The following is a 27,197-nucleotide window of genomic DNA, read 5'->3' as shown; positions in this document are numbered from 1 at the left end:
GAAAATTCGTTATTCGATTGTTTCGTGTAATCTGATCTGTAGTAAATCCTAACAACAACTAAACTATAGGTAACAATAAAGTGCTGTTTCATTCGAAATATCAAAAATAACGAAAAAAATGTATAATATCTTTATTGTATCCATCGTTTCTACTACGCCAGTAATCATACTGTTATCTACACGGTTTCTATTAGTAATATATTAGATATCAAACACATATACCCGAGTAAATTAAATTTTTCCGAAAAAATGTCGGTCCAAACAAGCGATTTAAAAAATATCATATTATAATGCGTGTTTTGCCTGTCAATAACAACACATCGGTGGATCAATACTTTTCCATATAAAAGTTCTACATAAAACAAGAAGACAAACGATATCCGCGCCATGTTCGACAATTATTATTTTATACTGCAATTATGTCGTCTAACCATCGCCGCCGTTATTGTTATTATCTACGGCGTCTTTGACGTCCACATCGGGCACCATGTCGTGGCGACCACCAATAACGAAACCCAAAGACACCCAAATCGTCTGATGCCAAGGTTTTTGAACGGACACTACGTGACATGGCCGACTAAAGACAACAGGACGACGTCATATCATTGCGACGTCTTAGACAGTCCGCCGCCAAAACCGCCGTCGCACATATATTACGTGCCGGACAACGTGGTTTTCACCCGTATGCAAATGGCCGGAGACAGGGCGTTTATCGTGTCACCGAGATACAAGTACGCCGATACCTGATATTATACAATGTTTGTTGGTAAATAGTACTCTGTATACACTTCGTGTGTTGAGATAATGTCTTATCAAAATATATAAATATATAATATATTATAGGCTATAGATAATAAATTATAGGTATAGGTATTATATATATATATATATTATATATTATGTAATATAGGCATATGTATGTTATAGTCATGAACCGTAATTTCATGAAAATTCAAAAATTACATAAAATTATAACCTCCATATTATTACACTTAAACAATGAAGAATAAAAAAGTATTCGTCGTGTGACCACTATATCAAAAAACGAACGTTCAAATTTTACCCCGTAATTGTTTTATAGTTTTTTTTATCCGTTTTGTGTAATATTTTTTTTATAACTACATTTTTAACTTATTGTCTTATAGTAGTAACTTCGGAAATTCTATTATTCTCATAAACATACTAATAATTAAACATTATTAGTTACCTACCATAATACATTTATCATTACACAAATAGTATCATTATCTATATACGGCTATACCTTTAAATTGAATTATACTTCATATTTTATTTTAAATTCAAGTAAGTATACATATTTTAATTCAAGTTCACATTTTTTATTATATTATACTTGTGCCTATGGTTTTTTCTGGAATGGAAAGAGTACCTACGTACTTACTTCACTTTAAGTTTTTAATAAGATTTATGATTAACATGCATAATATGAAATTTTGTATTGGTAGGTACAAATGTAGGTACATTATATATATATTATGCAGGGGCTCTAATTTGTATGCCGTACAAATGTAGTTTTTATACCAAAATTGGATATTTTTCGTATGAGAATTCGGTGTGAAACGTATTCGATATGGAATGTATTCATGAATTTCTAACTTAAAACAATTTGAACATTATCCTGATTGTGACATATGTTGTCAAAATTCGAACTTTGAATGGTAGTGAGTTCACAGTCAATAACGCACTAATAACTGAGACCTTGTATAAAATGTTCATGTTTCAGAGTGAAAAATATTATTTATCGAGAAAAATGATTAAAAAATCAAAAATTCCTGGTGCCAATAAATAGTTAAATTTAATAAGTTACTGATTAAATTATCTACAGCTATTATTTTTTGAATTCATGAAATAACTAAATCTATTTTGTAAAAAACTGGTTTTGTATTAAAGTCTTCGATTATCTTTATTAATTTATTTTTGTCTATTTCGACGTTTTTGAAAACTACTATATAGACATTTTTACCCTATCCCCGCTCCCCCCACGAGTACAAACTAGATTCATTTTCCTATCAGAAGAGGTTAGGTAGAAAATCAAAGTATTTTTACTGTCCCAAAAAGTGATTACAAATACAAAAAAATTTTAAAGTCTTCATATACCAAGTATAAGGACGACTAGATACAATATATTCGTATTAAAATATATTCTGGCGTTTGTATAGGTTCTAAATTAAAATATGGATATATGTCATAATATAATGACATTAAACGTACGAATTTATTATGAAAATAATCCAAATGCTCTACAAAACAGACCGCTCCCCCCACTCTAAATAGGGCCAAAATTGTGAACTGAGTAGGGCGGTGATGTGTTTGATCACTGACTGATGCAAATTGAGTCAATTTCGTATTATATTAGAATTTAGGGTACTGATATTTTTGTGTATTATACAGGAATAAGTAGACAATAGAGAGATTATACACAAGTTTACCAGGTCCAATATATAGTCCCGTCCACCCTCCCCTAAATACAATATACATTACACAATATATACTATATACCAGTGGCGTCATTTGGAGAGTGGCAGGATGGGCATTTGCCTCTCCTTATCATTAGTGGGCCGAATATGGGCCCCAAGCCCGCTATAAATTAACATTTCAAATTATTTCTTTAGCTTCACTAATATAGATATTAGATTTAAATCAAGCTGTTGACAATATGTTTGGTATTATGGAGACTAGAAGATACCCAGTTAATGTCTAGCATCTTACATTCTAACTATCTAAGTAGCACTTTAAAAACATAAATTAATAATAAATATTTAATAGTTTATTGCAGGTATGTTTTGTTTAATACATTTATACTACTCATATTTGGCGCAAATATAGGAGACATCAATGGCGGTAAATTTCCTCTTAAAATTAGTCATCATATAAAAAGGTAATATTGGGTATCCCTCTACAATCTACATTCTACATAGTAAATAATATTATATATGTGTATAATAATATATTAATATGTATTATTTAGACATTGTTATCCCTCAAAAAGGGAATTATTTATGTCTTATCTCAGAAAACCGTAAGAGTAACTAGTATGTATAAAATTATGTAAAAAAGCTATTATGTATTGAAATAAAAATGTAATTTTTAGCGAGTGGTTTTAATTTTTTTTTTTTTTGTATTATGGGCCGGACAAAACTTTGCCCCTCCCTCTAAAAAACTGAAATGACGCCACTGCTATATACTATATAGGTATACACTTATTTTATTATATTAAACAAATACGTAGTGATAATCGTAATAATTGTTATATCATATAAAACGAAATAGTATATACCTATTGGCTATCATATTAGTATATTATTACCATTGTATAATAAACAATATAAAGATTAAATCATACAAACTGATAGCCACATAATTTATTTATTTATTTGTATAATTTAAACGGGCGAACCCAGTTACATTTATTACAGACATATGTCTATTATTATAAAATATGTAATAATAATAATAATAATAATATTTGTTATCACATGAACACTAATCTTAAAAATTATAATATGACAGCTATACAGATAGTATGCATCATTAGGTAAATAGACAGGTTTAAGTAATGTATGTGATGAGACACTTATGGTTGACAATAATTCACTGAAAACAAAAATGGTTAAGAATACAGAGTAAAGTTGTATAACATTGGAAATCGACTTAATGAGATATTGACATAGATTATAACATTTATACAGCTAAAATATTATTTATGTAAAAATTAAAATCATTTAAGGAAACGCAGGAAAATAGATCAACATTTAAATAATTAACAAGTTGCATAGATCTATTCATAGGAGTATTTTGACCATAGTTTGAACGTTGGAGTTGCACATAAAAAGTATTTAACTGCCTAGTTCTACGATTTGGAATATTAAAATTCAATAAAGAAATTAGTTCTGGACAGTTAATATACCCATTCGTTAATTTAAAAATAAAACATAGATCAAGTCTTTTCCTTCTGTTGACAAGGGTTTCTAGCTTTAAATACGACAATAATGGTTGATATGATGAGTGAGGTGCACGTTCGATACAACATAATGATAAATATTACATACAATTAAATTCATGAAAAAGACGTGTCCAACTTGATGATTTTTTCCACTCAAATTCTACAGTTTTACATAGTTTAGAATAATTATTGGACTTAATTTCATGATAATAATCCGCGATAAATAATTATAACCAACGTAAATTTTTTCATGAAAAGGTCGATTTCATTAAATGTATTACAGCTATATATATTCTATAAAATCCTTTAAATTGTTTTTGTTAAAATTATGATTAACTTCTTATCTGATAGTACTATTGAATTGTTAATTTTTTATCTATTTAAATGCACGTATATACTTTGTATTTCTTTAAAGAACTTATTTTAATAACAGTAATTAAGCTATGTGTTAATTTTAATAATTTGTAATTATATTTAAAATTAAAACAAGTTACAAACACACTTTGATTATCTGCTTCGCATTAAACCTTGTAATAAGCTTATAAAGTTTACCCTAACCTTTAATAAACTTTTAATTTATTTATTCGGGAATTACGGACGAAAGTGTTGTTAAATTAATTGCCAAGTAAGCTGAGATATTTAGTATTTTGTTATCTATTTATAGTATTAAAATTTTAAAATATATTATAAATAACTCATCCTCATAAAAACCATACAATGTTTTATAAACTAAATTTTTGTTCCCAAATTGTAAAATTTGTTCCCTAATTGCTAATATGTTTTTTATTTTTTATTTGGAATTACTCTTGACAGCAGTAGTGATAAGGATAGATTTCCTTATTATAATATTTATGTATTCACGATTAAAAAATACGACAGTAAATAAATAGTTAACTGGTTTAGAAGTATTGAAATGTGTTGGTTAAAGATAAATTTAATGGTGACGGTGACGGTGACGGCGACGATGATATATGGCTGCATACTAATTGCGTCCCGCAACTGCGGCAACAATTCCTTCGAATTGCGTCTTGAGTATTTTTGGGGAGTAGTACTTGTTAGTTGCGTCCCAGTTATTTTTTGGAATCATATTAGTTGCGTCCCGATTTTTTTTTAATTTTTACCAAGAGCGTCTTGTATTATATTATAAAAACTAAACAATATTTCCCTTTTTGTTTTTATACAGACTAAGGTTTGTCGCTTGTCAATAATAATAATTACTACTACATGTAGGTCAAAAATATTGTTTTGCTTTTTATACTATTATTTTATTATTGCATTTGTAATTTTAACCTTAGTGAAATGTATTATTATGGTATTGGAAAAAATTTGAAATTTTTAATGATGCCTCTAATAATTTGTTTCGATAGAAAATTTGACGTTGTTTATTTCAAAAATTGTTCTTTACAAATAATTATCAAGATTGTACGTTTGTTTAAGTAAATTCTACATTGTTTTATATTACGTATAGAGTAGTGAACAGTTTAAACTGCGCTACGGCAATAATTGTGTTTGTCTACAGAACGTAACACACAAGACAATATTATCAAAGCTTTAACGTAATTGTTTTTATTATATCTAAATTTCTAAAATAATTGATAATTAATAATAACAAACAATATTTCGTATTTAAACATTTTAGATATCACAGATAATGATGATACAGTTTCGATGTACTAAAAAAAAATCCAGAACGCAATTAGTAGTATACCTTTTTATACAGGACGCAATTCGTAAGCAGCTGAAGATAATAATATAGTCACGGATTCTCTAATCTAGCGATTTGTTTAATCATTCCAGAAGTTTAAAATCTTGTCTTTCCTGTATCTGATTTTCAGAAAAATGTATATGGTGAAAACACTCATTTAAGTCAAATGGCTGATTTTTTAAAATTTTTTTAAATATCAATATTTTCGTTAAGTAAATTATAGTTCATTATAGTAATTTATAGTGTATATATCACATATTATTAAAATAAATACAATAAAAAAATAATTAGATTTTAACATGCACCTATTTAAAAATGTTCTTATAAAATATTTTTTTAAAACCTTACCTATATTGTTTGAAAGTAAAATGTTTCAAACATAAACTATAAGTCGTAATTTACTAAACGAAGATATTGATACTTAAAAAAATTTTAAAATATCAGCCATTTGATTTAAATAAGTGTTTTTGCCATATAAATTTTTCTGTAAATCAGATTTACAAATTGGCTATATTTAATCTTTCGAAAAAATTTTTTATCAATTTTTAAGTTGTATATTTTCAATATTAAAAAGTAGAAAATAAAAATGTAGCGCGGGTGTCTATGAATTATTAAATTTTAAAGGAATTTAAAAAAAAAATATTGATTAGAACAAAAGTTATTTAATTTATCAAATCTCCGTGGGACACCTGTATAGTGTGCAGTGGCGTATCCAGCATTTTTTTTTTTTTTTTTTTTGGGTGGGGGGGGGTAAAAAAATATAACATTATATTGTGTTGAATTTTATTTGTGATGTATCGATCGATCATTAAATGAATTAAACATTGAATAATTTTTGGGGGGTATAACCACTATAACCCCATAATCCCCCCCTGGATACGCCACTGATAGTGTGTAAATATAATTTATACAATATACGTTGAACTAAATTGTACTATTTGTACATCAGTTTGTATTAATATTATTGCTTTATAAGAATATACCTAAATATTATATATTATTTTCATTTAAATCAATGTCCATGGTGTTTTATCGATAACACCAATAATTGTACCGTGTAATTCATGTTTTTGCGATTTTCATAAATTCATAATAATTGTCTATAGTGTTGAGTTCAGATAGCAAAAATGACATCTAGATAAATATTAGATTACTAGCTAAATCAATATCTAGATTAATATGAAGATAGAATATTCAATTTTTATCTAGATAAATATGTAGATAAAATTTTTTCATCTTGATTTATATCTTACAATAGTTAATTTTTATTAATGCTCGCCATGTTATTAGATTCTTGGTTGAGTAATTGATTATGGAGGCAAACCAGGAAGGCACGTTTCGTGTCAAAAATATATTATACCTAATGAATAAATATAGGTACATATAAAATATTTAAATACCTATATATTATATTTAGCATACAGTAGGTACCAATTTCAACGTATAACAAATATCAAATAACCAAAATCATGGTTAATTACCAATTATTGTAATTAACATATATATTTTCTGGTTTAAAAAACTAGTTTATATTTTTTATATTACATTCAAACTGAAAATTAAAATATAAATATAAATAATATTTTAATTGTTAAACAAATAAATTATAATGATATGTCATGCTTGTTTAGTTCTTTGACTTGCAACATAGTAGCATCTCAAACGTTTTGTCTCCTAGACGATTTCTGCTGTGTGTTAATACTTGGATTGCTCCACTGAAAAGTCATTCCACTGGAGCTGAAGACGGAATAGTTGTGTTGTATTTTAAGAACACTTATTTAACTATGAGATAATCTTCTAAAACACTAAATTATTTTTTGGGAGAGTTTAAAAACGTCAAAGCCTGTACATAAGACAATATCAAGATATTTATGTAGATTTCCATAACTTAAATCTTAGATACCAATTAGAAATTATATAATTTATTCATCTAGATAAGATAAAGGTACTTAATTTTCATCTAGATAAATTATCTAGATAAATGTATCTAGATACAACTCAACACTGAATTTGCCTAAACTTAGAACCTGGTAACCTTGGTTATCAATCTATTCTATTCTGAATCATGTGTTTAATATTATTTATTGTTTCATATAAACATTTCAAAAAGACAAAAAATATTAAACACCATGTTATATTGATATTTCTAATTACCTATTATCAGTTATAACGATGTAACTAAATATAATTACACATTTATAGGATTATACTACTATCACAGATTATATATTACTATATTAGGTATATAATAATATAATATATTACTGTATTAGAGTATAAATAATTGTTTTTTATAAGTAACAATGATTAAATATAAATGATAATTTTTTTAATGCCTCGCGTGATTTAAAATATTTTTTTATGCTACACAGGCCAGGAGTACCGTTTACTCTAGGTTATGTTCCATTAACCGATTGTGCGTCAAATTGCACGGTTTTAAACAACAGTTTGAATACCGAATACAAACGCAATAACGATAATGGTTATCATTCAGTGTCGCCATTCCCATCACTTCGTGCACATTGCCAATTTACCAAGCAATCAACGCAGTATAAAGGCAAAGAAAGTCTGTGCGATGGTGAAGGACTTGTTAACGTAGTTGACGTGTACTTGGGTCCAGACGGTATACTGTGGATTCTTGATATTGGCATTGTCGATACGTTACCATCGCCTGATCGTGCTAGCAAACCAAAAAAATATGTCGACCCAAAAGTCTTGGGTATTGATGTAACCACTGGTACTGTAAGTATAATAACATACGATAACATTATGTATTGTAAAAATAGTAAGCCCAAACATATCCGATCAAACAATGTTTTTATAGTAAAATTAAACGTTTTTTTAAAGCGTCCATAATTATTATTTAAAAACAATTTGTTTTTTTTATATTACAATGTGAAGTCATGAACGAAACCATTTTTTAAAAGATTACGGTAGACTGATTAAAAACTGAGAAAAAATGATTTAATAATATAAATTTATTGGAAATACATAATATTACCTACATGATTACAGATTATTATGTTGGAAAAATGTAACTCAAAAAGAATAGCAGCCTCATAGATACTTAAATGTATGCAAATTTTAATTTCACTTTCCTGAAAAGTATTAAAAAAGTATTCTGTTATCCCCCCCCCCCTATATTTTTTTCAAGACAAAAATATATTTGACATCAATCACTATACACCCGTATTATCGCATATAGCTTAGACAATGTAACGAGCGTGTTACACATACTATGAGTAAACCTTATGATTTATTTCATAGATAGTACACAAGATAATGCTCGGAACGCTATTAAAACCCATGCCCGCCCATGAAGATAAGATAAGGATAGTAGCTCGATCGTTGTGCTCTATAGTCGTAGAATACGACGACAACAGTGACAAAGACACATTGGTGGGCAAGTCTAGAACGCAGAAAAAGACTGCAGGCGAATACGGTACGGCGAAGAAAGTTATGAGAAACAAACGGTCAACGCAGGGTAAACGGGAGGACAGTGGAAACGGGATTCAAGGGGATTGTGGAAATGGAGGTGACGTTGGAGGTAAAAGTGACGTCTATAGTGACGACGATGATGGCAACGGTAGGTCTAGTGATCCTCCAATCGTCCGCAATCGTCGAAATTCGAACGACACGTCAAATAAACCAAAACCAGTGGCGGTGTACGTGGGCGACGCGTGTACCCACGACCGGTTCAAAGGTTTGATCGTGGTGTGGCTGGTGGACGACTGCCGTGGGATCCGCGTGATCTTGCCGGCGTCCGTTTCGGCTACAGAGGACGACGACAGCTGTGACGGCGATCTGGACCCGAGCCGGAACACTCTGCACATGGCACTGTTGGACGACTTCAGTGGACGGCGACGGCAGCGGCACCTGTACTTCACGTACGGCCGACACCCGGACGCGTACCGAATCCCGGTGACCGCATTTCGGAACCGCGGCAAGACCAGAGGATCCGTCGATTTGAAGTTGAGCGGTTGCCCGTTGACCGGCAGCAACCAGTGCGTGATGAACGTGGGCCGGAAACCGATCAGTGGCGGTGGAAGTGTCGGTAGGCCTTTGGTTCCGGTTGATTCGGCGTACGGTATGCAGTGGTATTTCCGAGATCCCGCGGCCATTCGCCGGTCGGACTTGTACGTCTGGGACGCCCGCCGAAAGTTTCACCCGGAATACTTCAACCTGGTCGTGCGTGGCCACGTGACGACGGTGGCGAGTGTCCAGCACAGTGGTCGTTCGAGTTCCACCTGCAAGGTTTGCGGATTGCCACTTGCTACGAGATGCAGAAGAGACACAGGATGTGGGAAGGAAATGGGGCGCGGGAAGGACACAGAACGTGGTAAGGACGAAGAACGTGGAAAGGAACAGGGACGTGGCAAGGAAAGGGGACGGGGGAAGGACAAGGGACATGGGAAGGACATGGGACGCGGGAAGGACACGGCATGCGGGACAGATTATGGTTGCAACGACGACGACGATGATCCGTGCGAAAGTTGCAACAACGCCAGTGATGCTCTAATCAAAAACGCGACGGCCGCCGCCCATAAGCATCCACGCGGCGGTCGACTGTCCCCGGGATGCATGGAAATAACGTCCGTTGATTACGCGACCACCGAATCAACGGATGCAGCCAAGGACGGTTATGTTCTGTGGGCATTGCACTCCAACATTAGGGATTGGGTGAATGGTCAGACTGGACGTTTTGGTATGACCGCGTTGCTGTGTCCGATCGTGTGCAATACTGCGTGCGATTAATTTGTATTACATATTCTTTAAATTTATTATCAATATTATATTATTATTATTATTGTTATTACTATTATGATAAAACGAAAACAGAGCTATTTAGATATTTGTCGTGTTATGTTATTTATTATTCAGTGCTATAGTTTTGTGTGAAGTAACTTACTCTTACTGCCATTAGCAGAACAGTGCGTATGACTACAGCACGAGTGCACGACATAAAGTGTTTACTGTTTATTATGGAAATGGAAATGTATAACTTTTATAAATGCACTATATATACCTATTATATTTTATTTATGTTCAGTAAAGGTGAGTTGAGTAGAAATCATGTTGAAAGTTAAAATTCCTGATTTTAGCCTTGATTAATAATTAGTATTTACATAATATCTATTATATCTTTCACCATTACTTATTACCAAATGGGTTAATGATGTTTTGAAAAAATTATTTTTTACTTAAATATGTAGGTTATTGTATAAGAAATAAAATATAAATTAAACTTATTTTAACAAAGTATCTTAAACAATCATGGGCATTGGACATGAAAAGATTCTGGTTCTAGCTCGCAACTTTAGGATATTGTCGATATTGAGTTTGATAAATTCGGCTCATTTTCGAATGTATTATTATATGTAGGTCTATAGTATTTAACAATTATTTCAAAGTAAAAGATACTACATTTTTCAAAAATTAATAAATAATAATAATAATGATAGGTACTTAATTAACTTTTTTTTCCGTTAGTATCGAGAACCGGAGGAGGAACCACCCTGCAAGTACTTCTCCTCCAGCCACCATCGTTTATTGGTAAAAATTACCAATTACACATTTAAGTAGCTGCAACTGGCCAGTCTCCCTTTCGTTGGTACTCGTATTACTGTATTAGTTATTACAATAGGTTGTTATGTACAATTATATTCGAGAACTTGCCTTCGGAGGTACTTAATTAACTGTAAGATAAGTTATTGACTTTATTTTTCTCCTGATAAAAATCACTTACCCGAAAAACCAATAAACAAGCATTTGTAGATTTTTTTAAATTTCTTTTTTTAAACAGATTTTCTGAACTTTTGGTATAGGTATACTATTATAATTTTTATTTACCTATAGTGGTCAAATTTTGTTTTTTTGTAATGAAAGCATTTATTTTCATAATTATTGTTTTCCGTTCATATTGTTACGTACCTATAAAATTAAATATGTACGAGATACGCAATTGTGATATAAAATAAATATTAACTATGACTAAAACTAATAGGTAAGTCATTTATATCAAAAGCATGCGGAGGTCAACAATAGGAACGTGGTGGATAAGATATTATAAGATTGATTAAATTATAAAAGTGTTTTCACATATGTCTCTTCTCGGAAATGACTGTATAGACTCGTGAGAAAGGATACGAAACGGTCAGACAAAAAAAATATTATTAATATATGAATACTTTTATTTTTTTCAAGGCAAATATTAATATTAGTACGACAATTTATACTAGAAAATACGTAATATTGTGTTGTTTATAATAGTGATGGGAATTATTCGAACATTCGAATATCAGTATTCGATGCTACAATACAATACGTAACGAAAATTATTCGTTTAAGTTTTCGCGCAACATAAAACGTTTATTGACCAATGTAAAACTTGCGGTGAAACTTCCACGGTTGAACATCTAATATGCCACTGCCGTAAATTCACCGACATCAGAACCAAGCTCAACATAGAAGACAATCTGGAAGAAGCCCTAAGTCCCCAGCCAAGCAACATTGAAAAATTCATCAGTTATTTAAAACAAACTAAACTATATCAAATTATTTAACCTAGATATATCGCAATCTTTTTTGTTCATATTATTACCATTGTTTTGTATATATTATTGTTAATGATTCGTTCTTGTGTAAAAAAATATTAATGTTAAAGGCCAATAACCTTTATTGTTGCTCATTTAAAAAAAAAAAAAAAAAAGTTTAATAATAAATAATATTATATGGCGCATAAAGGCCTGTGAGAAGTGGATTCGAAGCCAGTGATATTTACTATTTGACAGGGCAATTTATTAAAATACAAAAATAAAAATTGTGAAAAATACTGGAATATTATAATTAAATTATTATTAATAATAATGTATAAGTTACAACAAAAAAATAATAAATAAATAAATGGTAACTACGAACAGATACCAGCAAGATAAGAACTATTTTCGTATTTAGGTCGATTAATCATTGACTTACAATTAGTTATAATTATAATAATAAATAGTATAAAAAGCTTGCCATGAAAAACGAATAAAACAAATTAAGTGCCTATTGTAGCATCGAATACTCGGAATAGGTACTGTCGGTACTGATATTCGAATGTTCGAATATTCGAATTATATACGATAGAACTATTTGAATTCGAATATACATTACATTACTAATTTATATACTATATTAATACATAATATATATGTATCTGTATTATATACATTATTGTATGGCCGCAACTCGTACGTACCTCTCATAAACTCGGGCTGCAACTCGAATATCATTTAGGGATTGGGCCGCAACTCACTAACACTGGATTAATAATACATACCTAACTGTAGGTAACAACCATTATTTCATAAAAATAAAAGCACAATTATGATAATACAGCTGTAAGCTGTACTTTTTATAATTGATTACCGTAGCCGATTGACTCTAAAAAAAAAAAAAGATATTGTGCTAAATTTTTTATAATAAGTCGTGCGATTTTTAAATTGAAATATCGTATACTATATAATATAATGTCGTATATATAAATCGAGTGGAACTGGGGCTACTAGTACCTACATGCTCTTTTCAAACTTACTGGTAGGTAACTATGGGTTTTTAGTATAGTAAGCTAAAATAGTTGTTTTAAAGTCGTTACGAGTTGTTTCGCAGCTGCATAAAGAAATTATGAGAGACGCGTGAACCTCTCATAACAACGCTAAGGGTGTGTCTGGGAGTACCTACCTACTTCGTAGTATATGTCAACAACTTGATAACTACATACTTAGCTGGTGAAATAAATTTATTGAAAAATGTGATCTCTGAATCGACTAGCGTGCACAGTGTCGTATTTTTAGTAGGCTTAAACTTGTAGTTGTGCTTCAAAAAAATTGGTTTATTAAAAAAGTTCTTAACAATATTATAAATTTACTAAATTTTGATATCTATATATACGACTTTCTCGTATGATATAATACTTATCATAATCACTTGTATAATATATATTATATATTCAGAGGCGTAGATATGGGGGTTTTGGGTGTTTAACCTACCTTCCTCTCATAATTGAAATTTTCCCTATAAATGTATGTTTTATATTACTATTATATCCGAAAACTGTAAAGAACTTGGCTTAATTTATAATTAACACCCCCTCATAGGCGCACATAGGGTGTGAATTTAGGGGGTGCTGAAATAATTTATAGTACACAGACCCGTGGGGAGCGAAGCCCCCCACTACACCACCCTAATACTATAATAATTGCATTGCAATAATTATAAATTTTATTAAAAATAAAAATAAATATTTTGTAATTATATTACAAGTTATAATAACATGTAATCATTAATTATTAATGTTAGACAAGATTTAATTTTCTGTTTGATATTGCAAATGTTTGCAATATAATTTCCCCTTCTATTTTATTGGTAAGATCACTCTCAATGCTAAGCGTAGATAGCTTGGTAAATCTTTCTATCTTTCTTGGCCCATATTGGTGCGTAACCAGTTTTTCAATCTACGCATAGCTGAGAAGGAGCGTTCACACGTTGACGAAGAAATTGGAATTGTTATTCCCAATAGCATACAGACATTTGGAAACGAACTTTTATAACATTGATTTTTCATGCCTTCATATATTATAAAGCTGGCTGGTAGACTATTCATTAAAACCATCATTTCTGCTGATAAACTAACTGTTGATATTTTCAAAATATCCTGATATACATAAACAGATTTATATAATAATATTTCAAAAGATATGACTATGTAATAAATATTTTAAATAGTTTATGCGGTGCTAATTTTAAACCTGGGAGTGCTAAGCACCCCCAAGCACCCCCCTATGTGCGCCTATGCACCCCCTCCTTAATTTCCTAATCTTGGCTACGTCACTACATAATACAGTAAGCTAAGTGTATCTTATTATAATTCAACATATTAATATAAAATTCTTTATTTTTAAATAGGTACGATTTGTGCGACTTCAATATTTTCATCTATCTAATTGTATATATCTATACTGATATTCTGTATTAGGTATGGATTCCTTTATAACATTGTTCCAAGATGTCTGTTTTTTTTTCAACAATTCATTCCGTCCTGGTCCATAATTTGCTGTGAAATCTTGTTCAGGTTTCCAGAGTTCAGACCGTGATTTGTAACGTCTGTATAATGGTGGATTGTAAACAGCCATGCAATTTATATCGTACAGGGAACTCAAATTTTTATTGTAGGCGTTGTGGACACCGTGTTCACGGAATAAATTAATTGGCATTCCCTAAATGTATAATTAAATACCAGTTATATGTATATTTGAAATTCGGTTGGTAAATGTTTTCAAATTTTATTTAATCTTGATCAATGACTTGATGAGTAAAATATTATGCCCTGCAATATAATATACTTTGCAATAATTACCGATGCCCTTTCTCTTATATTCCGCATCACCCTGTTATCTCGGATAGGTAAAACTCGTTCGCGATAATCTCTTTGATAAGTTGAATCCCAATTACTTTCATTTTTTGACGGTAATGTACCGTATTTATCTTCATACCAATTATTAATAAGTACGCTTTTGTTGGCATACACATTCATTTTCTAACCCGTTTAATTAACGATATTACAAATCAAATTCTTTGTTCTCGAAAACAACTTCAAATTTTTTCTCCTTTAACACTATACTATTGAATTAATAAACACTCTATGAAATATTTATAGAATTTTATAGGAGCCAATATACTATCAATTTATTATAAAATATTATTTTTATTTTTATTTTATTTCGATACTAAATTATATTAGATTAAGGGAACACGGAATGGTAAGCCTTTTCTGTCATGTTAATATAACTAATACAGTATATAGGTATCAGTTTAAATAATAACCAATAAAAAAATTGTAGTCTATGACTGTAAATTAGGGTACTCCGGTTTAATTTATTTAAACAGATTGACTCTAAACAACCCATTGTAGTATTGTCCCCCTTACTTCCAACTATTTTGAACACTCATTTTTAAATTAGCAACACCATACTTAAACCACAGTCATAGGTTTACTCCGTTGGGTAATAGGATTTTCTTAATCCAATTGTTTGTAAATGTGAATTATAGACAGTTGTTTTAAATGAAAAAATATGAATCCACATTTATTTTTCATAAAATTGTCGTCACTATATAGAAATCAATTATTATCCAGGTAAAATAACACAGATGTTGTATAATTATTTTAACCGTTAAGGGAAAAATACCCATATTCGATTGCTGCAACTTCCTTGATTCTGTTTTTCAAATTTCCTATCTATATAGTATAATCATCACATGCAAAATTATTTTTTTTTTCCATCATAAATCATAATATTTATATTGAATTTAAATATCCACACAATTTTTAATGCGATCGATTTTCCGATTAGTTAATCTCTTATACCAATATGAACAATAATGCAAGTGCATAATAGTTTATTGTAATATATTTTACATGATTTGTATTAAGCGCGTAATGTATATATTTTACGACGTGCATTCATCTCTAAAACGTATAGCTTTCACAATTCACAATCTCGGGTGGTTACGTGTGATGGAAATGAAATGTGAATCTACGCCAAGTATACCTATCCAGATAAAATAACACGCTGCAGATATAATGTTTAACTGTTAAAATAATATTTAAACAAAAATATTAAAAATACGAACAACAGATAGGTAATAAGGTACATACAGCTATAATATTGCAATAACAATAAGTCAACAACATACGAGTGATATTTCAACCCTGTTATTGAAACATAACTCCGCATGACTTATATTTATGTACAACAACAATAATATAATTTAATGAATATTCAGTATGGTATAATCATAATATAATATGTTATATTGTTAATTAGTACTTATATATATTTCAACAAGTTGTGTGTTCCACATTTTTTTTTAACCATTTATGTTGAAAAATAATTAATGTTCGATTACCAAAAATTATTACTTACCTACAAAAATTAAAACTGAGTTAAAGGAATATTAAATAACCACAGTTGTTATTATAAATTATACAATTTTTTGAGCATATCTAAAATCATGTTTTAGACTGTTCGTGGTTGGGTTAATGCTCAATAAATAAGTAATGTTAAAATTAAATTTTCTCGAAGTTTTATCCGATGCAAGTGAATGTTGAATAAAAATAAAATTATGCAAAAACAAAAATCATATAATTTAACTACCTATATGTGGTACCTATCTTTGTTTAAAATTGTACTTATTGATTGAATAAATTCTTTCGTATGTAATTTAAAAAAGCATAATATCAGTATAGAATTAAAAACATTTTAATTTTCCTTTTTATGAGTTTTGCTGCTATACTATAATATTCAAGAAATTAATATATTGCATATATTTATAAATAATTTATAAATAAGTTCCTATTTTATTTTATGATGAATGCATTTTAAGTTTCAAAAGAGATTTTACTTGTAATCATGAGAAAAATAATTAAAAAAAAAAACATTTTTAAATAAAAATTCTTCTAATTCAACTGAAAAAAAAATAAAACCTAACAATTCATGGTACTTTATCCGTAAAATCCATAACTATTAATTACTTCTACGTTGATTAATTTTTAAGTATTAATATATTATACTGATTTGAGTAGGTACATGCTATAAATAGTCTTTAAACAATATAATACTACATTTTTTTTATGTATAAAATAAAATGCAATTTTTTTAATTATTATTGTAGCTATGTTTAGCTCAATAATATAAAATGGATTGTTCTAGTAAAATTGAATATCATTTTAAACAATTTTTACTAAAAATGTAAATGTTGGTAGATCGCAAGTAAATATCTTCATTTTTCAAAATATAAAAATTAAAAATTATAAAATCTGAGTAGGTATGTCACGAGACCGTGAAAGTTTTTTGTGGGAGATAAATGTATGCGCTAAAAATTTGAAGGCTTCCATATCCTTAAAAAGTGAGGCTGATGTTCTTTTATAGATATTCGTACAGGAACTTAACTTTGGAATGTTCTTGTTTCTATACGTGTTCCGGTATTTGTGATACACAATTAATTTATGTTTTTACAGATAAAAAGTCAGAACCAACTAATTCATCTGGTATTTTGGTTTGTCATTTAATATTGGAAATCAAATACTTTAGACTCTAAAGTTTAGAGTAAAGGTACATGTCTTATTGTACCATGCACGCAGGAGGTGAGAAATATAATAATAATGTCTTTCAGTTGTTGGCAAACAACATTGAAATCACTAAATGACTGACTGAATATAATAGTATGGTATACAATTATAAATTATTTCAAAAAATTTAAATACATTATTATAACAATATTAAAATCGAAATTAAAATGCCAAATGCTATAATAATGTAGGTATGTTATAAACTAAAACACTGGTATAGTTATAATAGTTATTATAGCCTATGCCCTATAGGTATCTGCATTGCTACTGTATAATATTCAGGTAATATATATTATATATCTATATATATATATGGAAACACAATTAACTATATAAAATCGCTACGTGAAAATGTTGCAAATAACTTTTAAAATGTATCGTTTGATCGTTACGGACAAAATTTTATAATAAAATATTTTTACGAAAAAGTAATATCGATCAAGATACGCATATAAAAATACATTCGAAATCCACACACTCTTGCAATCTTTTCTATAATGGACAGTTGTAAAAAGTTTTAATAACATACTCATAATAATATCATCTCTATACTTTACTAAGGTATTTTATCCAACAAACTTTTATATTGACGTATAAGCGTAGACCTATATGTATATACCAATATACCTATGTTAGCTATTAGATATGTATAGTCTATACGATATATAGCGTGCGTCTGTGTATAATATAATAATGTTAAAGAATAATAATAATGATCGATGAACTTATAAGTATAGTACGGTTGGCTATAGGTTTTCAACCGAACATCTCTTCTTAATTTTGATAATGGTGCCCTTGGGATATTCTCGATCATTTTACCAACAAAATTACTCGACATTCGTTTGGGCCGACACACGGTGCCACCACAATACTATGGTAGGTATAATAGGTATACAATATACATATATATATAAATATATAATATACTAATATTCACGATAACTGCATTGGATTGGTATGTAGGTAGGTATTGATTTTTCGTAGGTATCGGATAAAATTAAGCAAATAACTGCTTTAATATGCATATATATGTATATATATATATATATATTAGTATATTACTACTTACAAGACATTATATGCGATTAAAAGAAAAGTTGTCGGCTTGTCGCTGGTCTATGAAATGAGGGAATTGTAAGTTCAATAAGTAATAACAGGTATGCGACCTATAGCCTAAACGCCCTAAACCTATAAAGGTTTAGAATTTAGATAATATTAATTATATATACTATCATAGGTAGTAATCGTATTTTTAATTTGTGCGATTTGATCTATACAGGGTGTCCCGCGAGGATTTATCAATAGTGATACCTCACGAAATAATGGAGATATCAAAATTCTGGTTTTGTTATAAGACGCGTAGGGATAAGAACTACAATTATTTCATTTTTAAATCAAATCTAAAAGTTTTGATAAAAAATAAAAAAATTTATTTTTTTATTTAATTATTTCCAAAAAAACTTGACTAGCCATTTTGTAGAGTTTATTTTTCTGAAAATGTTGACGTTTCAAAATTTAATTTTCACTAATTTCGTGGTTTTTAATATTCTTTCTAGTTTTGAAGAAATAAAATATGATTTTAACTAGGCATACTGGAAGTGTTATGCCGGCCGTACAAGAATGCGCGGGCGCAGCGTGTTACATGTTTGATAACACTTAACACTACGGTGTTAAATAAATAATAGGTAATTTGCAATTTTTCTCGAAACTAAAAAATCAAGAAATTAATGAAAATAAAATTTTGAAACGTCAATATATTTCAGAAAAATAAACTCTACAAAATGGCTATAGTTGATTTTTTTGGAAATATTAAATAAAAAAATATATTTTTTAACTTTTTTACCAATATAAAATAAATTAAAATATGAAATAATAGTTGTTCTGATCCCTGTGAGTCTATTATTACAAAACCATAATTCGATATCTCCATTATTTCAGGAGATATCACAATGGGTAAATCCTGTATATGATAATTTCTAGTTTAGTTAAAGCCGGCGCTCATTTAAATGATTATAATTTTATTTAAACTGTTAAAGTTTGAATTTAAGTTATTTATTATACTTTTTTTTTAACATAACGCACTCTTTTAATCTGTAAATTTTATTTTATTTTTCCTATTTTTATTATGGAACATTGGAGTAACGAGTAACTTATTTATATAATATATATTAATAATAAAACACTCCAAAACATTTCTTTTTGAAAATACTTATTACTTGTCTATAAACTTGTAACTTATAACGTTATAACTCTACGAAAATTAGATATTAATTTAAAATATTTAAATTTAGATGAAACGATTTTGTTTTTCACTAAGTACCTATATTAGTAGCGTATCTGAAGCTTAATCAAGTGAGATGGTTTTAGATTCTGAGCGTATAGCGAATCTGCGTCTTCTGCGAATGAATGTATTGATTTTACATATAGATGCTTTTTTTCTGTCAGTCATCAGCATTTGGGATAGCAAAAATACTTAAATTCTCGACATCAGCGTCTTTTCTGGCATAAAGATGAATCTAGTTGGTATCTTTATGAAGTCAAAATAAAAATAGAAGATTTCCAACAAGTTTTTTAACTATATCAAAAAAATATATAAACATGTAACATTGTAACCGTAAAGTTACACTATTTATAATAGCCATTAGATGTTTTCAATTTTTTTGATGTTTTTTTTAAGAGGACGTTACACCCGCGTGTGTTGTCTCCGTCTTACAAGTGTGTAACATTTCAAAAACTGTTTCGCGCAGGAAAGAACCGAGAAACCTATAGTTATAACTAAGAAACGAAATTTTCACCTCATAAAAAGGAGAATTTTGTCTGCGCAATATCGTTTTTATTTTTTCGATATCACTTATATAAAAAAAATATTATTTTATTTATTATTACCATTACTATTATATATTTAAGTATTAAAATAGGATATTTTAGATTTGTGGAGCGGAGCGACGGCGACGAGTGCCAAAACATGTATGGTGTAGTAACTGGTCTGCACCTATCGGTTTTTCTCTGATAACTTCAAAACAGTTTGTCTTTAATTCTTACAAAGTATGCAAAACACACATAAAAAAAAATCTTAAATGTCGATAGGTTACTAAGCTCCAATGCACATCCAATTACACTAAAAATAAACTACAGATTTTTTTTATCTATTGGATGTCAGGGAAGGGGGCGCAAATTTGGTTTTCTGATAGGCACGCTATTATTGGTTCTAGTAACGGATCTGACTGTGTGATTTGAATCTCATCAAAAACCATAATATGACATACGCGGGATACATAAAGCTGGGAATTATTTCCTATCATTCCTCCCCGAAGTTTATAAGCAGATATGGCCTATTTAATTCCCAGTAATGTTCATGAATAAATTAATGAATGAACATTCATTTTTAATGCTTACCAATTAATGGTAAAAATGATTATAATCATTGATTAGAAATATTAAACAATTTAGATTTTAAATTTATGGTATTTGCTTAGCTTATTTGCAAATATCTACATACAAAATACGTAAAAACCACGAAAATTTACAATTTATTTTGAATTAGAAATTCATAAAAATTTATCTTTTTAAATCTAAGGTTTGAGAATTCAATACAAAGTTCTCTATGATTTTTATCAAATAAAAAATGTCTACCGGAAAATCAAATCAAATTTTTATGAGCATTGGAATTACAACATAATTCACTCAATTTTTCTTGTACCAATATTCTTATTTTATTGTTATTCAATAGTGAATAACTGTACAAATTTGAAATTCACACAAAATGTTTATGTTATCAATTACTAACTTGATTACATTTTCAAATTATTTACAGACATTTGAAATTTTCCGTTTTTTTTATTTTTTTATCTATATAAATGTCAATAAAATTTTATTCATTTAGTCAAAAAATTAATACAAGGTTATATATATATATATAAGTTGATATGATAGCAGTTGGAAAATATTAAAAATATATAGGCAAGGTTTTTTTTTTTACATCCATTTAAAGTTCAAATTTTGACAAAATGTATTGAATTGAAAATTTTCAAATTTTTTCGTAGATAAAAATGTATAAAACTTTAATAGCTAAGGATTAAAAGTTTAAAACAAGATTCCACTTAAGAAGTTATTTATGTGGCAAAAAAAAAAAATTAAAACCTATACAAGAATAGATTTTTTTTATAGTTATTTTAAGATAAAATTTGGATGAAATGACATATTATTAAATAACCAAGAATAACCATTTTAGTAATATTAATGTAATTTAAAAATATCATTTGTGGATACTTAAAATTTCTAGAGTATACTTTATATTCTAATTGTAATATTTTATGTTATAAATGACTTGTACTTTATAATAAATTGTATACCTACTATGAACGACTAAATGAATCGGGTACATAATCAATCGGATTTGATTAATTTGAAATTTATTTAAAGGTACTTAAATTTTTTTTTTAATAATAGCAATATAATTAATATAGTATAAAACTATAAAATATGCTAGACTGACAAATCGTTTGGGCTCAGAATCGTTTTTTATATGCAATAATATTATATCATTGAATTTAAATTCAATACCATCTATCACAATAACCCACTTATAAACCATACTGTACAACAGAGCAAAATGTACTTTTTTAATAAAAACTCAACAAAGTTTACAGGAATACATAAAAATCTATAAAATATTTAACTGCTTAAACTAAATTATATTTTTGATAAAAACTAGCAAGTTTAAATAGTTATTATATTATTAAACCAAAGCTTCAGAAAAACGTTTGGACACAGCATCCCAATTAACAACTTCAAAAATTGCGTTGACGTAATCAGCACGTACATTTTTATACTGCAAGTAGTAAGCATGTTCCCAGACATCAATCCCAAACAAAGGAATTAGTCCTGTTCACAAAAAACAAATAAAATTTAGTATTTAAACATTGCTGTAATGGGTACCGTTAACAATTTTTAATTACTTCACATCACTCTGATTTTTTATTTGTGCAGCTACCCATATATACAAAATATTATAATGGATATAATATTCATCAAAAATTAATTTAATAAGACAATGGTTTCCAGAAAACATTCTATTAATAGGTACCACACATTACTAAATCAAATTCTAAACACATATTAATAGATTTGATACACGTCACATGATTATACGTACTATTCTGAATACTAGTTTAACTAAATTGATAAAGTAAATACTACCTAATTTAATTTGAATAGAATAGTTCAGAAATTAAGTATGTGTTTTTTATACCTGAATATCTAAATTTTTATATTTTTTGAAATCTAATACATGAAAATGTTTTTTATTTAATAGTCTTCTTGAATTTATTTTGCTTAAAACGTTTTATGATGTGTTTCATCATTTAGCTAAATGTGTTACTTTTTGGGGTCGTTAAGGCAATATCCAATTATACAAAGATTAAACATAATACTCTTCACCTTTACAAAAATGTGAAATATTAATTCTATCACTAAAAGTAAAAAAATAAAGCAATGAAATAGTACAAATTATAGTGTAGGCTATATGGCCAGAAATCATTAATGCTCATAGTTTCCTTATCCACCTTTAATTGCCACATGATAACAATAATTGAGAATCACACTGATCTAAGTAATAGACTCTAATTTTACATTTATATAATAGATAACAGAAAAAATAAATAGAACCGGGTCTAACATATTTGTTAATGATTGAGATAGAATCTTTATGATTGAAAAACACACAAAAATAGTCTAAAAATTCCTTAAGATTTTAAGCAATATATATATATATATATAAATATATCCTAAATTGTTGAATAATGGATTTTACATTTAATTTGGTTGAAATTCTACAGCAGTAGTAGAAAAAAAACGCAAAATACATCAAAGTCCTATCTCTGATAATTGATTAAAATTAAATTAAAATAAAAAAAATATAAATGATCTTATTAGGTAATATCTATTTTTCGGACAATAACAAAAATATGAATAATAACTGTTGACAAAAATAAATTAATTGAGGGATATCCAAGTTCATTATAGCTCAGAAAAAAGGTAATATATTGTGTAATTACAGTAAGGTGTTTAAATTATTGATTTAAATGTTTGGTTATAAAAATACATATTATACCTATCATAAAATTGTAGTAATAGTAAGTTTTATATGGGTGCCATAAATTTTTAAGATTTAATAAATTAGCGGGTAAATTAGTTTATTTTGAGGGTTTTACCAAATAGATACATTCATGATTTAAAATAGTAAATTGTGGGTAGATCATTGATGTTATGAGTGAATAGATGATGAAAACCAGAATGATATTTTTACACAATAATAAAAATAGTGCTTAATGATTATATAATCTTACCAGTAGTTGGGAACAGTGGATCTTGGTTTGCACAACTAACGATAGTCAACTTCTTGGTTTGAGGATTAAACCCTAACCAACCCCATCCTGATCCTTGAACAGCAATAGAAGCTGTAGCTAGTTGTTTCTTAAAATCATCAAATGAACCAAAGCTTTGGATTAAAGCCTTGTTCAAATCATCTAAAATTTAGATATATTATTATATATATTTGTTATATTAAATATAACAAATATTTTTTATATTCATAAAATGATTAGGTACAAAATATAAATCAAATAATAAGGTAAGTCAGAAAAAAACAAGTTTCCATTTCAAATATGATTTGTCAAGTTACTATGCTATCTCATAAAAACATAAAAAACAACCAAATGAAAACCAATTTTATAGTTTGTTGAGTGGGTATGGCTGACACTCATAATCAAAATATGTCATCTAAACATTAATTGATTATTATGTCAATGTATATATATAAACTTAAATCATAGAGTGTGTAAAAACTAATATAATATATTAAATAAACTAAGTGTATTGTTTACACTATTTCAACAGTAATTATACAAATTTAAAAATTAACCACTTTTTGCAAGACATCAACAACATGTAATTAACAAAATTTATCAATGATTGAGTTTAACAATACTATCAAAATAATTTAACATAAGTAAAATGCTTATTAATCGATAGAAATGGCAGTCAATAATTTATTAATAACCTACTAAATTTCAAAATTTGTGTCAAACTATAGTTGTAGTTAACTCTTGTGTAATAATTGAATTATACACAATTTGTTAAGTACATGAAATTATTATTGAATAAACTCTATGTCTTACAATTTTAAAATATCTTCAAAAATTAAAATTTTACCAGAAGGTTTAGTTGAATGCGGAGTAAGGGTATCCCAGAAAATGGAATGATTAATATGACCACCACCATTGAACTTAAGTGCCGGCGACAAGCCTATGATTGTTGCTGTATCATCTATAAAAAAAAAAACAATTTTAATTATTTACCAATATAATCACTAAATAAAAATGTACATAACCTTTTTCTACAGCAGTCTGTAATTTTTCTAATGCATTATTATAATTTACAACGTAAGTGTTGTGATGTTTTTGGTGATGAATTTCCATGATATCGCGTGATATGATTGGTTCCAAATCTTTGTATTCAAAGTTTAAAGAAGGTAATGTTGCCTTACTTCTTATTTGGGACATATACAGGCGGTTGAATGGAGCACTGAAAAAATTTAAAAAATCATCTTAACCATAAAAAAAATTCAAGTTATCTTTTGATGAATAATAAATCATCATTTTAATGAAAACTCTTCTAATGTTTAATTTAAAACACTGGCGTAAGTGTAAGAAAAATTATATTAAATAATAAATATAATATTATGGTAATTTCTCCTTATTAGATAAGTGTCAAATATAACAAAAACTTCTTAAGGATTAACTTTCATACAGTACCTTTTCAACAAATTTTGAACAATTTTAGCAGACATTTTTTACAAAATAATTGGACACAGGCGTTTTCAGAAAATATATAAATAAATAAAGTGTTGGCCTGTGTGTAAGTAATATAAATTATAATTATATGTGTACGTATATAAGCGGTTGAACTGAAGTATAAAATATATGAAATATCGTTATAAAAGCTGTTGCAGGATTGTATCAGAATACCTGCAAAATAATAGGAAACACGGAAGTCGGAAAGCCGGAAAAATGAAGATCAAACGTTCAATGAAAAAAATATTACACTAGTCCGTAGTCCGTACTTTTACACCATAGTCCTATCGGCTATCACAGAAAAGATAAATAAAAGAATATTATAAAGAATGGACCGCGGAGAGATATATGTAAATCAAAGATATGTGCGAGAGAGAAAGCGCTATGTTAGAAATACCAAAGACATTGGTAAGCAAAAATATATTAATTAGTCTTTGAAATATTTTATTTTTGTACCAAATTACCAATAACTTAAATAACTAGGTACCTAGGTATAATATTATTATTGAAGTCGTTATATTTCTGTCTATTTTACTGTACATTACTACATAATCATTTTTAGGACACTGTACAATACAACAAACTGTCCATATTAAGCTATGATATATTAGCACAGATTATATAAATATAATATAATCTGTGATATTAGTACATATAATTGTCATATATATATTATATTGTCTATTTTAGTTATAGCTAATTCGTTAATCGATATTACTTATTAGTAAGTAAAAAATAAAATTGTGCATTATCGTTTAATCTTTTATTTGTTATTTAAAAATTAACATTTTATAAACTTTTCTATATAATATTTTGTAGTTTTATAACAAATACCTAACTAAATATTAAATATAAGTTATACCACTTAATACTAATATGTTTTATGCTATTCACAATAATAATAAAAAATAAATAAATACATTAATACCCCGATTAATACTTTAAAACATAAGCGTCATAAGCGAGAGATTTTATTTAAATATTTATATACATTATAATCTTTAACTTAGTCTATAGGCACTGCCAGTATATTATTATGGTTTATATGCTTCATATAGAAAATGTAGCTCAAATCAGAATAAAAAGTACACAGGAGACAGGATGCATATTTGCTCACCCCTGAATTAAAGAACCATAGCAGAGAATTATAGTTAAGAGGACACCAGTATACATTTGTCTCTACCTTACAACAGACTCAACAGAGCAAATTATAAGCTCTGAATAATCAAATTGAATTTAATGAAGGGTAACGTTTTCTTAATAAAGCATACTAACAGAAAATTAAATAAAAGTTTATTTTGTGTTGTCTTAACAAAATTTGTCCTAAATGAATTTTGTGATGTTATGTATTATTAAGATGTAGATAGTTGTAGGTTTTGTCGCAAGTTATCGTCAAAATATTGGAGCAATTGGCTGTAACATTGTTTTCGGCTTGTAAATTATCAATCAGGGTATTTAATGCCTTTATTTTGGATTGTAATCTGAGATTTTTTTGTCTTAATAACC

The 27,197-nt window shown here is 28.3% G+C and overlaps 3 protein-coding genes across 4 annotated transcripts; 1 reads left to right on the top strand and 2 right to left on the bottom strand.

Annotated features, from left to right (window-relative positions):
- Window positions 1-290: 290 nt before the first annotated feature.
- Window positions 291-10,424, top strand: LOC149058266 (uncharacterized). The gene is made up of 4 exons (XM_089218350.1): window positions 291-323; window positions 367-731; window positions 8,042-8,411; window positions 8,937-10,424. Exons 1-4 carry the CDS (start codon window positions 291-293, stop codon window positions 10,422-10,424), a joined length of 2,256 nt encoding a protein of 751 aa, XP_089074476.1.
- A 4,217-nt stretch (window positions 10,425-14,641) lies between these two features.
- On the bottom strand, window positions 14,642-15,243 carry LOC107169240 (uncharacterized). Its single transcript, XM_015518917.2, has 2 exons — window positions 15,067-15,243; window positions 14,642-14,926 (listed from the first exon to the last, which is right to left on the bottom strand). The coding sequence occupies exons 1-2, from the start codon at window positions 15,241-15,243 to the stop codon at window positions 14,642-14,644; spliced, it is 462 nt and encodes a 153-aa protein (XP_015374403.2).
- A 7,188-nt stretch (window positions 15,244-22,431) lies between these two features.
- Sod2 (superoxide dismutase 2) lies at window positions 22,432-26,008 on the bottom strand. 2 transcript variants are annotated; one of them, XM_015518921.2, is made up of 5 exons: window positions 25,653-26,008; window positions 25,229-25,422; window positions 25,051-25,164; window positions 24,186-24,365; window positions 22,432-22,722 (listed from the first exon to the last, which is right to left on the bottom strand). In XM_015518921.2, the coding sequence occupies exons 1-5, from the start codon at window positions 25,685-25,687 to the stop codon at window positions 22,577-22,579; spliced, it is 669 nt and encodes a 222-aa protein (XP_015374407.2). In that variant the 5' UTR covers window positions 25,688-26,008; the 3' UTR covers window positions 22,432-22,576. The 2 variants fall into 2 exon arrangements, with proteins under 2 accessions (XP_015374407.2, XP_089077483.1); XM_089221357.1 differs by having other exon boundaries at window positions 25,866-26,008.
- Window positions 26,009-27,197: the final 1,189 nt, after the last annotated feature.

This window comes from Diuraphis noxia, unplaced genomic scaffold, assembly GCF_037042655.1.
Source record: "Diuraphis noxia isolate RWA-SAM2 unplaced genomic scaffold, SU_Dnox_SAM2 contig0002, whole genome shotgun sequence".
NCBI lineage: Eukaryota > Metazoa > Arthropoda > Insecta > Hemiptera > Aphididae > Diuraphis > Diuraphis noxia.
The sequence above is the reverse complement of the archived record's forward strand: the minus strand, read 5'-3'. Positions and strand labels throughout refer to the sequence as shown.

What these genes read in the sequence shown, in the direction of transcription:
- LOC149058266 (XM_089218350.1), top strand. Translation starts at nt 291, where the DNA reads ATGCGTGTTTTGCCTGTCAATAACAACACATCG. An exon ending in ATCGTGTCACCGAGATACAA is followed by an intron (nt 732 to 8,041) that starts GTACGCCGATAC and finishes TATGCTACACAG; the next exon opens with GCCAGGAGTACCGTTTACTC. An exon ending in TTGATGTAACCACTGGTACT is followed by an intron (nt 8,412 to 8,936) that starts GTAAGTATAATA and finishes TTTATTTCATAG; the next exon opens with ATAGTACACAAGATAATGCT.
- LOC107169240 (XM_015518917.2), bottom strand. Translation starts at nt 15,243, where the DNA reads ATGAATGTGTATGCCAACAAAAGCGTACTTATTAATAATTGGTATGAA. An exon ending in ATATAAGAGAAAGGGCATCG is followed by an intron (nt 14,927 to 15,066) that starts GTAATTATTGCA and finishes TTATACATTTAG; the next exon opens with GGAATGCCAATTAATTTATT.
- Sod2 (XM_015518921.2), bottom strand. Translation starts at nt 25,687, where the DNA reads ATGTCTGCTAAAATTGTTCAAAATTTGTTGAAAAG. An exon ending in GTTCAAAATTTGTTGAAAAG is followed by an intron (nt 25,423 to 25,652) that starts GTACTGTATGAA and finishes AAATTTTTTCAG; the next exon opens with TGCTCCATTCAACCGCCTGT. An exon ending in GCATTCAACTAAACCTTCTG is followed by an intron (nt 24,366 to 25,050) that starts GTAAAATTTTAA and finishes TCTAAATTTTAG; the next exon opens with ATGATTTGAACAAGGCTTTA.